This window comes from Tachyglossus aculeatus, chromosome 11, assembly GCF_015852505.1.
Source record: "Tachyglossus aculeatus isolate mTacAcu1 chromosome 11, mTacAcu1.pri, whole genome shotgun sequence".
Classification (NCBI taxonomy): domain Eukaryota; kingdom Metazoa; phylum Chordata; class Mammalia; order Monotremata; family Tachyglossidae; genus Tachyglossus; species Tachyglossus aculeatus.
This window is the reverse complement of record NC_052076.1, coordinates 54,857,570-54,873,587: the sequence shown is the minus strand read 5'-3', so window position 1 is coordinate 54,873,587 and position 16,018 is coordinate 54,857,570. Positions and strand designations below refer to the sequence as shown.

General features: G+C 45.5%; 1 protein-coding gene across 1 annotated transcript in view; it reads right to left on the bottom strand.

Annotated features, from left to right (window-relative positions):
- Positions 1-16,018, bottom strand: part of CALB2 (calbindin 2) — a 41,462-nt gene that overhangs the window by 11,607 nt on the left and 13,837 nt on the right. Inside the window, exons 2-5 of the mRNA XM_038753837.1 lie at positions 11,734-11,810; positions 9,167-9,256; positions 7,666-7,746; positions 1,370-1,426 (exon numbers count right to left, since the gene is read on the bottom strand). Of these exons, the coding sequence (XP_038609765.1) occupies positions 1,370-1,426; positions 7,666-7,746; positions 9,167-9,256; positions 11,734-11,810 (305 nt within the window). The remainder of the gene's footprint in view (positions 1-1,369; positions 1,427-7,665; positions 7,747-9,166; positions 9,257-11,733; positions 11,811-16,018) is intronic.

The following is a 16,018-nucleotide window of genomic DNA, read 5'->3' as shown; positions in this document are numbered from 1 at the left end:
AGGGCTGGAGTCAGTTGCCGGGACCCAGACACAAGTGAGCCAAAATGCAGGGAGGGTTGGGTCAGAACAGTGCTCTGCACACAGTAAGCGCTCAATAAATACGATTGAATGAATGAATGAATGAATATTTATTACACTATTTTACTTGTGCATATTTATTTTATTTTGTTGATATGTTTTGTTTTGTTGTCTGTCCCCCTTCTAGACTGTGAGCCCGCTGTTGGGTAGGGACCGTCTCTATCTGTTGCCAACTTGTACTTCCCAAGCGCTTAGTACAGTGCTCTGCACACAGTAAGCACTCAATAAATACGATTGAATGAATGAATGAATGAAAAGACTTCAGAATGAATAGGCCCACTCATGCAAGGTATTGTCTGTGAATGAACTGCAGGGCAAGTCCCAGCAGCCCAAGGGAGAATAGCCCAGGGTGTCCCTTCTTCTTCCCTTCCCTGAAATTTGCAGGAGATTCTCTCTTAATCATATTCATGCTCAGTATATGCACTCATCTTAGATCTGAAGGGTGACTCCAGCCCTACTAGGTTGCTGTGGCCCTGGGGCTTAGTCTGAACTGGGCCCAAGATTTTTGGCCTGTACATCAGATGACTAATTTCAAACCGAGGCCAACTAAAGCAATAGGGAATTAGAAAGTGGCCATTCCAGCTTTCAGTTTGTTTGCAGAGAAGCAGCGTGGCTCAGTGGAAAGAGCGCAGGCTTGGGAGTCAGAGGTCATGTATATATGTGTATATATATATATATATATTTGTACATATTTATTACTCTATTTATTTATTTATTTTACTTGTACATATCTATTCTATTTATTTTATTTTGTTAGTATGTTTGGTTTTGTTCTCTGCCTCCCCCTTTTAGACTGTGAGCCCACTGTTGGGTAGGGACTGTCTCTATATGTTGTCAACTTGTACTTCCCAAGCGCTTAGTACAGTGCTCTGCACACAGTAAGCGCTCAATAAATACGATTGATGATGATGATGATGGGTTCTAATCCCGGCTCCTCCACTCGTCAGCTGTGTGACTTTGGGCAAGTCACTTAACTTCTCTGTGCCTCAGTTACCTCATCTGGAAAATGGGGATGAAGACTGTGAGCCCCATGTGGGACAACCTGATTATCCTGTATCTCCCCCAGTGCTTAGAACAGTGCTTGGCACGTAGTAAGCGCTTAACAAATACCAAAATTATTATTATTATTTGGTCTTTCAGACCAGCGATGATCCAGTGAGGATTAGAGGAAGGGCTAAGTGTCCTTAGCCCGAGACTCTGGGGAGCTGAAGTGGCGGAGACACTTATGCAACTGGCCTGGTACCTCCGACCCCTCTCCCTATGTCATTTTCCATTTACCAGTCCCACTTACCTTAAGCTCATTAGCTTCTATGTAGCCACTTCGGTCTGTGTCGTACTTTCGCCAAGCCTGTAATGACAAAGTGAGACTGTTGTTATAGGGAGTGCCAGAAAGCTTACTACAGTGCAAAACGCTTAGGACAGTGCTCTGCACACAATAAGCGCTCAATAAATATGATCGACTGAATGAACTTCTGCTCTGCTTAAGGCCGTCACTTGGATGGCCTTGTAATTCAAGGGCTAGAGAGGGAACGCTTCAAAGCAGTTTCCCTCCCCTCAATGCCAGTCCTTATTCTCTGACCCTCATGATTTTTTCCTGCAGAAAAAAATAAAACAATTTGAGTGTGCTTCCAACCACTGCACCTGATAGCTTATGCTGCGGGAACGAAGGACATACATCAGTTTGGATGGTGTGTTCACACACGTAATTCTGTGTGGTTGTTTCAGAAATCTCTGTAAGCACATTTCTCTAGGGAAACAGGCAGTGGAGAAGCTTCCCTTTATGCTCAGTGTTTGGTTGACATATCTGGGGCTCAGAGCAGTTCTTACACGTTGTCTGGTGGCACCCCCACTTGTCTGCTGTGTGACTCTGGGCAAGTCACTTCACTGTGTCTCGGTTCTCTCATCTGCAAAATGGGGATTCAGTACCTGTTTTCCTTCCCATTTAGACTATGAGCCCCATATGGGATCTGATTGTCTTGTATTTACACCAGCTCTTAGTACAGTGCTTGGCACATAGTAGGTGCTTAAAAAAGTCCCACAATTATTATTATTAGTAATAATAATCATTTTACTAATAATAACACCATAAAAATTACTGTTTTTATCAGGTTATATGAGAGAAACTGAGGCAAAGGGGGACGTGGTTAGCCCCGTGATGCCCCATATATCAGTGTCAGACCTAGGAAGAGAATCCAGAAGTCCTAACTTATAATAATAATAATGGCATTTATTAAGCGCTTACTATGTGCAAAGCACTGTTCTAAGTGCTGGGGAGGTTACAAGGTGATCAGGTCGTCCCACGGGGGGCTCACAGTCTCAATCCCCATTTTACAGATGAGGTAACTGAGGCAAAGAGAAGTGAAGTGACTTGCCCAAAGTCACCCAGCTGACAATTGGCGGAGCTGGGATTTGAACCCATGACCTCTGACTTCAAAGCCCAGGCTCTTTCCACTGAGCCACGCTGCTTCTCTGATAGCTGAGACTGGCATTCCCCTTTTGGAACCTGATTAAATCTCATAGACTCCCTTTCAATGTTTGCATCTTCTTCCTGGGACTCTTCCATTTCCCAACATCCCCTGCTTCTTTCTCCTAAGAACATCCTTCTGATTTCTATTCACTGTCTCCTTGTCCCCATCACATTATCTCTGATCTCTCCCACCAGTATTGCTGAGAATCCCAGCATGGGCCAGAATAATAATAATAATAATGATGGCATTTGTTAAGCGCTTACTATGTGCAAAGCACTGTTCTAAGCACTGGGGGGGATACAAGGTGATCAGCTTGTCCCACGTGGGGCTCATAGTCTTAATCCCCGTTTTACAGATGAGGTCACTGAGGCCCAGAGAAGTTAAGTGACTTGCCCAAGGTCACACAGCAGACATGTGGCGGAGCTGGGATTCGAACCCATGACCTCTGACTCCAAAGCCCATGCTCTTTCCACTGAGCCATGCTGCTTTTCATGGGAAACACTCCTGTTAGAGAATGCCATCAGCTCTCCTTCTGCTCCTCCAGGATGGGACCCAAGCAGCTAGGACAGTGTCATGCACACAGAAGGCACATACTAAATACTGCACTGCTGATTTTGATAAATGCCTACAGAAGGAGAAAGAGCCCCGCAATGGCTTAAATTGGATTTTACAAACTGACCCATTTGAGCTTGGTGTCGCGGGGGAAAGGGTTGTTGAGGAACTCGGCAGGCAGGATTCCTGGGTGACCCTGGCAGGAGACCAGGACCACAAAAGAGCCTTCCCTTGCCCCTCTGAGAGAACCCACTGGGCAAATCCCAGGGAGAGATTGCTTTCAGAAAGTCCCATCAGGGTTTTTGGGGTTGTTTTAACAATGGTATTTGTTAAGCACTTACTATTTTACTACGCACTGGGGCAGATACCAATTAATCTGGTTGGACACAATCCCTGCCCCACATAGGGCTCACAGTCTTAATCCCATTTTACAGATGAGGCAACTGAGGCACAGAGAAGTTAAGTGATTTGCCCAGGGTCATTCAGCAGACAAGTGGCCGAGCCAGGATTAGAATCCAGGTCCCCTGACTCCCAAATCCCTGCTCTTTCCACTAGGCCAGGCTGCTTTTCACGGTTGGATCTTCCTGAACGGGGAGTAATGTTCTGAAAGAATTAAAAGGCCCAGAGGGAGAGGGGACAGCACAGAGGGTCTCTGACTGCAGCTCAGCTCCCTGCTTAGAGCGGAGGGTGGAGGGTTAAAGTAAGATCCGCAAGCGAAGACGCTGCAAGAACGGGTCTGATCTCATCCCCACACAAATGCTAGCCGTTCCTCAGCTTTTTCATTTAGTTTCTCGTGTCCTTCGGCATGATTTGCTCAGCCTTTAGATCATTATTCTCTTCCCATTCAAGGGAAAGAGTTAAGAGACTTGGGCTTTTTTGAAATTCCAAAGAAGTCCTGAGGCTGAGCTAAAATTAGAGAGCAGAGCGCTGAGGCGAGCAGGCGGGGTATCAATTCTCTGGGAGCAAATACCTTTCAGTGCTACAGTGCAGCCCATTTTATGTTTACGGATGATAGAAACCGAACAAGTAAAGTGAAGCCAGGGTGGAGAGGGAAGAGTAGGAGGTGATTAGGACAAGAAACTTGGGGTATTTCTGCCTTTCAGAAATGGAGAGTTTCGGAAGGCCAGAGGCAGGAATGGATTCTGAATTATTTCTGCCATTGAAAAAGATGATTAGAGTGATGTATTATCCCCCACATATCGGTCCTTTCGTCTGTGTCTGAGTGTCTGGGTAAATTTTCTGATAGGGAAATGGAGGTACAGATGCAAGAGACAAGTCCTTAGTCTCACAGGGAGCCGATCAGGGGTGGAAATCAAAGGAAAATCCAGGAGTCATTAACCTGAACCCTGAATGCTGATCCTAAGGAGGTACAATCTGTCTATAAAGAGAGTTTGCCATTGGAATATTGGACAGCGCCTGAGGATATTTATGGAACCATTTGGCTGTGAGAATAATATGGCATTATTTGAATAATCATAATAATAATAATGGCATTTATTAAGCTCTTACTATGTGCAAAGCACTGTTCTAAGTGCTGGGGAGGTTACAAGGTGATCAGGTTATCCCACGGGGGGCTCACAGTCTTAACCCCCATTTTACAGATGAAGGAACTGAGGCACAGAGAAGTTAAGTGACTTGCCCCAGGTCACACAGCAGGCAATTGGTGGAGCCAGGATTTGAACCCGTGACCTCTGACTCCAAAGCCCGGGCTCTTTCCACCGAGCCACGCTTTGGCAGAATATGATGGCTGGAAATGATGTAACTCGGAGAAATGGTTATATCTGATTTGACTTGTCATTCATGCGGAGATTTCATTTGAGAGTTTTTGTGTTTCCTGGGTTTGGTTCCTTTTTGGCTCTCTCAGCCCCTAATCATTTCTGCAATTAATTGTAGTGATGATGCTATTGGAAATCGGAAATAAATTTAACACATGATCAACAGCCACATTAATCACATTAAAAAGCAATTGCTGTCAGCTGCAGCAGACAGTGGATGTGTAGGGTGGAGTTTAGTGCGGTTGAACTGAAGAGATTGGCCTAATGAAACACTGCAGGATTTGGCCCCTAGGAAGTGAATTATTGGAAAATAATTAGCAAGTCGGTGGTATAATGGTAAATTCTAAAGTATCGGGGCAAAATGGGGTGCAGCTGTGAATCCCATCAAGGGATGGGGTGTGGAGCTGGAGCGAACCAACATAGATCACTTTGGGGAAGGAGAGGCAGGTGAAGGTGACCAGATGTCCCACTTCGGTGGGACAGTCACGTTTTTCAGATTTTTTTCCCACTGCTCCCAAGGCCTAAGGGTGGGGTGGTGGGGCAGATTCCCGCAGCTGGGATTGGGATAGTGATAGCACTGGCCACTGGTGCCTCTGAAGAAGAGGAGGAGGAGGGCTCCTCCATTTTTTAAAATTGTATCTGTTAAGCACTTCCTATGTGCCAGGCACTGTACAAAACAGATATAAGCTAATCAGGTTGGTCACAGAACATGTCCTTCGAGGGGCTCACAGTCTGATTTTGCAGATGAGGTAACTGAGGCACAGAAAGGCTAAGTGATTTGCCCAAGGTCACACAGCAGACCAGTGGGAGAGCCAGAGTTTTTTTTTTAAATGGTATTTGTTCAGCTCTTACTGTGTGCCAGGCTGTACTAAGCGCTGGGGTAGATAAGAGCTAATCAAGTCGGACACAGTCCTTGTCCCTCATGGGGCTCACAGTCTTCATCCCCATTTTACAGATGAAGGAACTGAGGCACAGAGAAGGCAAATGACTTGCCCAAGGTCACACAGCAGACAAGTGGCAGAATATGTTGCCAATTTGTACTTCCCAAGCGCTTAGTACAGTGCTCTGCACATAGTAAGCGCTCAATAAATACGATTGATGATGAAGTGGCAGAATCAGGATTAGAACCCAGGTCCTCTAACTCCCACATCCATGTTCTTTCCACCAGGCAACCCTGCTTCTTCTGCTTCGGTAGCATCGGCAGTCACCACCGCCACCTTGATTGGACTGGCCTTTCTACACTGTGGTTGGGAGTTCTAGTGAGACCTGGCCCCAGAAATCCCTGTCCACTGGCTTGGCTGGCCTCGGTTCCTGGCTGCCAACTTTTCATTTTGAGCAAGGGCGTAATTTTATAGGTGATGAGAACAGTGTTGGCTTCGAAGAGCTCATAGGTCAGAAACCCCCCATTTTGGTTCTTTGCAGCCCTAACTGGACACCATCAGATCTTGTCAAAGACTCGGGATGAGTGAGTCTTGGATCCTAGCTCATATTGCAGTGGGGGCTATCATACCCACACTGCTGACTACCATGGTCTGCTGCTGCTCACTGTCGTCACCGCCCAGCTCAGGTGGCAGCTTGGCTTCCCTCCCAAACAAAACTTTAGGAACAGAAATTGTTCAGGTTCAGCAGAAGTACCCTATTCTTATTTTCCCCTCATTTCTGTTTTCCCCCCTTCTCTCGGCCTCCCTTCCCTTATCAATCGATCAGTGGGATTTATTGAGCAGTTACTCATTGTATTAAGCCCTTGAGAGAGTATAATTCAACACAGTTGGTAGACACGTTCCCTGCCCATAATGAGCTTACAGTCTAGACGGGGGGGACAGGCCATCTTCACCTCCCATCCTGCCCCCTTCCCTAAGTACCATCCCGCCTCCCTGAGCTCCCTCATTTTTGAGTCGCCTTAGGCAGGAGTCCCTGAGAGATTCAGCAGTAGATATTGATTTGAGAAGGAGCTTGGCTTAGTGGATAGAGCATGGGCTCTGGAGTCAGAAGGACCTGGGTTCTAATCCCGGCTCTGCCACATGCCTGCTGTGTGTCCTTGGGCAAGTCACTTCACTTCTCTGTGCCTCAGTTCCCTCCTCTGTCAAATGGGGATTAAGACTGTGATCTCCATGGGGGACAGGGACTGTGTCCAACCTGATTAACTTGTATCTACCTCAGTGCTTAGAATAGTGCTTGGCACATAGCAAGCACTTTACAAGTAGCATAATTATTATTATTAGCCAGAAACTCCAGGCTCATGCGCGCAAGTTTCTGATCGTCATTCCTATTCTTGTTCCTCAAGACCATCTTTCACTTAAAGATCTTGAAACACTGCACCAGTCTTCATCTGACAATGATTCTAGAGCGAGATCTGCAGTGGCAATGAGGCACAGCCCGGGAAAGTGATTTGCCCAAAGTCACCCGGAAAGTCATGAGTGGTTCCGAGAGGAAAGTCTGGAAAACACCTCTCTGAACTTTAGTTTTGTCATCTGTAGAGTGTGGAGAATTAGCTTTTGCCTCTTCCTTTCTCCCGGGAATGTGGGAAAGGAGAAAGAGCTCTGGGCAAGGTGTGTGATCACTACAAGCGGTTACTGTTGTATTTGGAAGTGGGCTATCTCTCAGCTCAAGGGGCCGGGGAGGATTCAGAATCTCTCTTATGTTGCCCAGACCCTCCGTTTGCCAGCTGATTCCGTTGACTGAAACCATTAGGGCAAGGATAATAGAAAAAGTCCTACCAGCCCTGAGGAATATTTTAATCAACTAGCAAGAAAGAAGGGATAGCGAGAATGGGAAAAGGCCCCTGGACTCACCTCCATGAATTCTGCACTGGAGCCCACGTGCTGCCGGAAGCACAGTAGAAAGTTCTCCTCTGTGGGCAAAATCTGAGCCAGCTTTGGGAAAAGAGCAAAACTTCAAGTGAGAAGTGGCAAGGATCTCATTTTTTATGCCCAATTCAATCCCACTCTGACCCCAGCTCCAACTACTTACAGCCCTGGATAACATCTAACCCCCTATCTGTTTGGACCGTAGAAGGCCATTTAGTCCTTGATCAATCATGGCTATTTATTGAGCAGAAAACACTATATTAAGCGCAACAGAAGACATTTGCCGTCTAATAGAAATGGTTTTTCAATTTCAGGCAGTTTCAGGGGCCTCCATCTTGTGCCTGGAAAGGGGGCCCCGTTACCAAGTTCCACATGGGAGTCAACTGCTCAATGGATTATTTCTGAGCATTAAGCTGAATTCCACCTTTACTTGGTTTCTTTCTGCTCTGTAGACCTTCCCAGAGTCATCTCCTCTTTGGATCTAAGGGAGCAGGCCACAGGACAAATAAGCAGAACAATTTATTTGGGACCACCCTAATCCGCTGGTTGCTCCTGGGTGGGTGATCCATTTCTGAAGCACTTTTTGTTGTGATTTCCCGGGAGCAAAACATTGCTCGCCTAGAATCATCTGGTTAGATGGAAGCTTGGAAGGCCCAAAGACAGGACTATCGAAATAACCTTGGTTAATAGACTGTGAGCCCGCTGTTGGGTAGGGACCGTCTCTCTATGTTGCTGACTTGTACTTCCCAAGCGCTTAGTACAGTGCTCTGCACACAGTAAGCGCTCAATTCGATTGAATGAATGAATGAATGAAAACTCTGCACACAGTAAGAGCTCAATAAATACGATTGAATGAATGAATGAAAAGAGGCCTTGCCGTAAGTGATTGAAAGTGAGAAATTAGCTTCAGTGGAATTATCGACCTGCAGAGAGCTGAGCCGTTCATTGTGTTACTGTGCACGAGACAAGCAGCAGGTAACTGGCTGCCACAAAGGCCTGATTGAGTCAGACCATGGAGGTTAGGGGAAAAAAAAAAAATCCAAGTGGCTCAGTCTCCCCAGAAATTGTTTCAATCTTCTGCTCGTCTTTCTGAAGCCAGAGTTACCAGCTGTCCAGAGAGGTGGAGTGGGGCCACTCTGCATTCTAACACAAAGTGAGGGCCACTCTGCATTCTGACACGAAGTGATGTCCTTATGTCCTGAAGTGACCTAATGACTCGGACCTGATTCCTGAGGCCCCTTGCCTTCAGAATCAGTGATTTTAACGTGCCTACTCTGGAACGGGCAGCCCCAGTTCTGGCTTTCCGCAAGGAGTCCAAGTTTGGCAAGAGGGGAGGGCAGTGATACTGCAACAGATGTTCCTCTTACTCTGGCTGGAGCTGAGGTCCAGAGCCCACCAGAGCAGTCCAATATCTCCGGAGGGAAATGGAGAGGAAGGACCCGTGGACGCAACCAAACAACCTCCCCCCACCCCAGCCCCAGCTCACCTCAGCCATTTCGATTTTGCCATCTGAGTTCTTGTCATACTTCTGCATGAACTCCTTCATCTTCTCTCCAAAGCTGATGCTCTTTGAATCCTGTGGAGGCATGGAGGAGGCTGACTCATCTTTCCTATAGGTGCTCGCCCCCCACCCATGGTACATTTCTCTGGGCAGGACAGTTTAAGATGAGAGGCCCTTGTTGAGTTGTGAAATGGTGGTGGAAGCAGAGGGGGTTGGGAAGGGCACGATCGGATTGAACTGATCCTGCCTGGATCCCTTTCAGCTGCTAAGGATCTAGTGCCCAGATCCTAGCCGTACCTTCCTGAAGGGAGACTCACACAATCTCCAAAGAATAGAGCTCCAGCCTGCTCTGTACCCACATCACCATCCTTACACCTCACTACCCCAGGCGCTTGCTGACGCCATGAGCTTTAGGAATCTTATTTGATGTGGACGGGAAGAATTCCAGAAACCCATGGCCAAGCAGGCTACTAGAGGTCTTGTGGTCCACCCTTTTATGCCTAGGTAGGACTGCCCCAGATAGTGAGGAATATACTTCCCATATTCCAAGTGGAAAAACTGAAGCTTAGAGAAGGGGAAAAATTGCTCCTATGGCATGTTAATAATGGAGCAGATAACAGAACCCAGTTCTTCCCATTTCCAATCCAGTGCTCTCTCCTCTACATCACAATCACCTAACTTCACTGTGGTTTGACCACTCACCCGCCATCCACAGAAGCAGACAACTAGAAAAGAGTTCAAGAGGTTACCTGATCCAGTCCTTGCTTCCAGACACGTGAAAATTTAACTAGCCAAAACAGATGTTGTTCTGCTGTTAGGTTTTGTTTTGTTTTGGTTTTTACTCTGTAGCAAGTCCATAAGTTCCTTCAGCAGTCTGGTGTCATGTAATTACCTTTGCAGTAAAGACATTTTTGCTCTTGTCTAATGAAAAAATGGATTGGGGTTTTCTAAGGAGCCACACCACACTTGTTACATTGCTGGTTCCAAGGTACTATCTACTGGCATTGGAATTTCATGAGTTGGGGGCCTAGGATTCCATTCCAAAGATCTCCCTCAGTGTCCTATTTATTTTGGGGCAAGTGTCTGAATTTCAGTTTGCTCCTCTGTAAAGTGCTCATTTCCTGAGGGGACAGTGGGGCTGAATAAAGTGCCAGGGAAATGCCTAAGGGACTATGAGGCTTACTATTTTGAGAGTATTGCTGGTAGATTAAAACAAACAACACCAAGGTGAAGAGTGGAGAGACCTGGAGAAGCTAGTTTCTGCGTCACTAGCTCTCAAAATCTTAAAAATCTCAGCTTGAGGATAAGCATACATGCGGTCACCTCCGTGAGCTGTGGCAATGAAGGATTTGGATGATATGGTGAAATCAATCCACATCCAAAACATCAAAGACTTAATTTTACCCAGTGGTTTAACTTCCTCTCCCACCAAGCCTTTCATTAGAAGCAGATGCAGGAGGCACAGTGAACTGATTTGACTGGTGTAGGTGCTAAAAAGAAATAGAGTAGCCAAAAGCAGCAGGAGGGAGATGAAGTTGGAGCCAAGAGCCTGGAGAAATTGCAGCCCGTGGATTACTGAGAGCTCATCGTAGATGATTTATGAGTGTGAAAACAAATATAAATTCAAAAATCAAATATAGTTGCAAGCCAAAAAAATAGTTGAGGACCAATGCCAGTCTTCTTTCCTGAAAACTGTCGGCCTAAAAGATTTTCGAGAATTCAGTAAAACTGGGTCGGCATTAGGGGGAATTGGGGCAGATATGTTGTTCCAAATGATTTGGCAGGGAGTTCCAGTCAATCAATTAATCATATTTATTTAGCACTTATGTGTGCAGAGCACTGTACTAAGTGCTTGGGAGAATACAATATAAAATAGTTGGTAGAAACTTTCCCTGCACATGACAAGTTTATGATCTGGAGGGGGAGACAGCCATTAATATAAATAAATTATGGATATGTACCTAGGTGCTGAGGGAGGGGTGAATAAAGGGAACAAATCGGAACTCAATTTAGGCAGGGAATCTACACCCATACGAAAGTGCCGTTTTGATCGATGCTGTCCATACAACATGGCTTCCTGGCATTGTTATTTCTCCCAGGTTGGATGATTCAAAGTAAAGAGAAGCGCCGATGAATTTGACATGTGGCTCAATCTCCTATTTTGAAAGCGATCGTCTTCCAATACCATGGTGTCATTTTAAATCAGTTCAACTCTCTTCTTTAATAATACCGGGAATTACACTATTGGCTCAGAATGGAAGACCCTTCCAGTGAGTTCCAGTCCCTCCCCTCCATAAGACATAAATTGGTTTCACCCAGCTCAGTGAGCATTTTGACATTTTCCCCCATAGTAAATGGAAAAAAACCCACAAACAAACACTAACATGGGCTGAACAAACTGCAGGTCCAACAGGGAGCCCAGGGGCTCAGAAGTGCGTTATTGCCTTGGTTACAGTGGGTCTAGCCACTCTCTGAGAAAGGAAAACGTTCAGAAATTCCGAGACAAGGAAGAGAGGAGGAAAAAAAATAATTAGGAAATAGAGCGTGCTTACCATGCCAGCTCCTTTTCTTGCCCTTTCCAGCTCTTGGAAGAAGTTTTCTAGCTCTTTGCCTTCGATATACCCATTTCCTGCAGGGACAAAAAGAAAATCAACGTGGAGCAACAAAGCCAGGAGGGTGGGGGATTCATTCATTCATTCAATCGTATTTATTGAGCGCTTACTGGGTGCAGAGCACTGTACTGAGAGCTTGGAAAGCACAGTTCAGCAATAGAGACAATCCCTGCCCACAACGGGCTCACAGTCTAGAAGGGGGAAGACAGACATCAAAACAAGTTAACTAGCTTCTATGACACTAAGCTCCTTTGAAGGCCTTTTGTGGCAATTTACACATACATCAATCAATCAATTAATGATATTTATTGAGCATTGTGTGCAGAGCACTGTGCTAAGTGCCTGGGAGAGTACAATACAACAGAGCTGGTAGACGCTTTTCCCTGCCCACAACCAGCTTACAGTCTTACACACAGTGGATGGGGTAGCAGAGGCAATCTTAACCTAAAGGCAAGAACTGGAAATAGAGATCAAGGGAAAATATGGCAGCTAATAATTCGTCGTTACGCCTAATATTTCACAAGGCTAGATAACGGATGGAGGTTCCTCATGTTCTCAACAGACTCTAGGAAATGGTTAAATTCACTGGGACTTGACAAAAGAGGTCTCAGAGGCCCAGAGAAGCCGGGTGACTCACTCAAGATCACGCAGCAAATCAATTCAGCCAGATCCTGGACTATGAATCTATCCATTAGTGGTATTTCCTGAGCACTGGCTGGGTGGAGAGCACTGTACTAAGTGCTCGGGAGAATACAGTATATTAGAGGTGCGATCCCTACTCACAAGAAGCTTACAGTCCTAAGGGGGAGACAGACATTCACATAAAATAAATAATAATAAATCATTATAAAATAAATAATAAATAAATAAATAAATAAAAGTAGAGCCTTAGTGTCCCGAGATCCTAAGGGGAAGGTAGCTAGGGTCTTCAACAACTGTAAAAGGCTAATTGCAGGCAGGAAAACTGGAGTGATTGCTTAGTACTATGCTTATCCAAACATTTTTCATGTCCCACCTTGACTACAGCGTGAGCCTCCTAGCTTACCTTCCTCCTGTCTCTCTCCACCCAGTCCATCCTTCACTCTACTGCCCTGATCATTTTTCTTTAAAAAAAAGTGTTTAGTCCACTTCTCCCCACTCAAAAACATCCGGGGGTTGCCCATTCACCTCCGCATCAAACAGAATCTCCTTACCATTGGCTTTAAGCACTCGATCTCCTTGGCCCCTCCTATCTTACCTTGCTGATTTCCTCCTACATCCCAGCCCACACACTTTCAATCAATCGTATTTATTGAGCGCTTACTGTGTGCAGAGCACTGTACTAAGCGCTTGGGAAGTACAAGCTGGCAACATATAGAGACAGTCCCTACCCAACAGTGGGCTCGCTTTGCTCCTCTAATCCAACTTACATTATCTCGATGTCGTCTATCTCTCCGCCGACCCCTTGTTCACGTCCTCCCTCTGGCCTGCAATTCCCTCCCCTTTGGAACAACCTGACCACTTTGTAACCTCCCCAGCGCTTAGAACAGTGCTTTGCACATAGTAAGTGCTTAATAAATGCCATCATTATTATATACGATGGGCCACCACTCTCTTCACCTTCAAAACCTTATTTAAAAAAAAATCACATCTCCTCTAAGAGGTCTTCCCCTTTTATAAAACCTCATTTCCCCTATTCCCTTTCCCTCTGCGTCGCCTATGCACTTGAATCTGCAATCAATCGTATCAGAAGGTCGGAGGTTCGAATCCCAGCTCTGCCGCTTGTCTGCTGTGTGGCCTTGGGCAAGTCACTTCACTTTTCTGTGCCTCAGTTACCTCATCTGTCAAATGGAGATTAAGACTGGGAGCCCCATGTGGGACAGGGACTGTGTCCAACCTGATTTGCTTGCATCCACCCCAATGTTTAATACAGTGCCTGGCACACAGTAAGACCTTAACAAATACCACAGTTATTACTATTATTACTGTGTACGGAGCACTGTACTAAGCACTTGGAAGAGTGTAATATAACAGAGAGTGTTTAAATTAATGTTAATTTAAACACTTAACATTTGCCCCACTCTCAGGCCCACAGCACTTTTGTACATAGCAATCATATTTTTTGAGCGCCAAGTGCAGAGCACTGTAGTGTTTGGGAGAACACATTACAACAGAATTAGCAGACGTGGTCCACAGAGAGCTTATATATCCCTAATTTATTTTAATGTCTGCCTTCCCCCTCTGACTAAAAGCTTGGTGTGGGCAGGAAATTCATTCATACATTCAATCATATTTATTGAGCGCTTACTGTTTTTTTTTAATGGCATTTATTACTAGTGCTTACTATGTGCAAAGCACTGTTCTAAGCGCTGGGGAGGGTACAAAGTGATCAGGTTGTCCCACGTGGGGCTCACCGTCTTAATCCCCATTTTACAGATGAGGTAACTGAGGCACAGAGAAGTTAAGTGACTTGCCCAAAGTCACACAGCTGACAAGCGCTTAGTACAGTGCTCTGCACACAGTAAGTGCTCAATAAATACGATTGAATGAATGACAAGTGGCGGAGTGGGATTTGAACCCATGACCTCTGACTCCAAAGCCCGGGCTCTTTCCACTGAGCCACGCTGCTTCTCTGTGCAGAGCACTGTACTAAGCGCTTGGGAAGTACAAGTTGGCAACATATAGAGACGGTCCCTACCCAACAACGGGCTCACAGTCTAGAAGGGGGAGACAGACAACAAAACAAAACATGTGGACGGGTGTCAAGTCGTCAGAACAAATAGAAATAAAGCTAGATGCACATCATTAACAAAATAAATAGAATAGTAAATATGTACAAGTAAAATAGAGTAATAAATCTGTACAAACATATATACAGGTGTTGTGGGAAGGGGAAGGAGATGTGTTTAGACTGTGAGCCTGCTGTTGGGTAGGGACCGTCTCTATGTGTTGCCAACTTGTACTTCCCAAGCGCTTAGTATAGTGCTCTGCACACAGTAAGCGCTCAATAAATACGATTGAATGTGTTTAGCCACTCTGTTGTATTGCAATAATTGACATATTTGTTAAGTGCTTATTGTGTGCCAAGCATTGTTCTAAGTGCTGGGATAGATGCAAGGCAATCAGGTCAGACAAAGTCTCTGTCTCTCTCCCAAACGCTTAGTACAGTGCTCTGCACACAGTAAGCATTCAACAAATGCGATTGATTGATGGTACCTTGTTCTCCCCATCAGAGGAAGTAATGCAACTATCCATTCATTCATTCATTCAATCGTATGTATTGAGCGCTTACTGTGTGCAGAGCACTGTACTAAGCGCTTGGGAAGTACAAGTCGGCAACATATAGAGACGGTCCCTACCCAACAGTGGGCTCACAGTCTAGAAGGGACTAGAAGGGTCCCAACCTAGCCCCTCATTGCAAGATGCAGTTCTCACTCATTCTCCAGGCTTGAATCCAGTTTGAGACTGAGGGAGGGAAGGAAGGATTCAAGAATATATACCTGTATATATGTTTGTACATATTTATTACTCTATTTATTTATTTATTTATTTTACTTGTACATTCATTCATTCAATCGTATTTATTGAGCGCTTACTGTGTGCAGAGCACTGGACTAAGCGCTTGGGAAGTACAAGCTGGCAAGGAAATGAGAAAGCAGCATGGCCTAGTGCAAAGAGCCTGGGCCTCTGAGTCAGAGGGCCTGGATTCTAATCCTGGCTCTACCAACTGTGTGCTGTGTGACCTTGGGGAAGTCACTTACCTTCTCTGTGCCTCAGTTTCCTCAACTGCAAAATACTTGCTCTCCCTCCCACTTTTACTATGAGTCCTGTGTGAGACAGGGACCGTGTCCAACTTGATTAGCTTGTATCTACCTATTCTATTTATTTTATTTTGTTAGTATGTTTGGTTTTGTTCTCTGTCTCCCCCTTTTAGACTGTGAGCCCACTGTTGGGTAGGGACTGTCTCTATATGTTGCCAACTTGGACTTCCCAAGCGCTTAGTACAGTGCTCTGCACACAGTAAGTGCCCAATAAATACAATTGATTGATTGATGAATACTGAACAGAGGTGGGAATTCTCAGCGGCTTAGCTCTTCAAAAAAAACCCCTCTTTTCTTTCACTTATCTAAGAAGTTTGTTCTCTGCTCTGTCTGGGGACATTTACTGAGCATCTAGAAGAGGTAGTTCTATTGAGAGCTCACCTCCTCCAGGAGGCCTTCCCAGACTGAGCCCCCTTTTTCCTCTC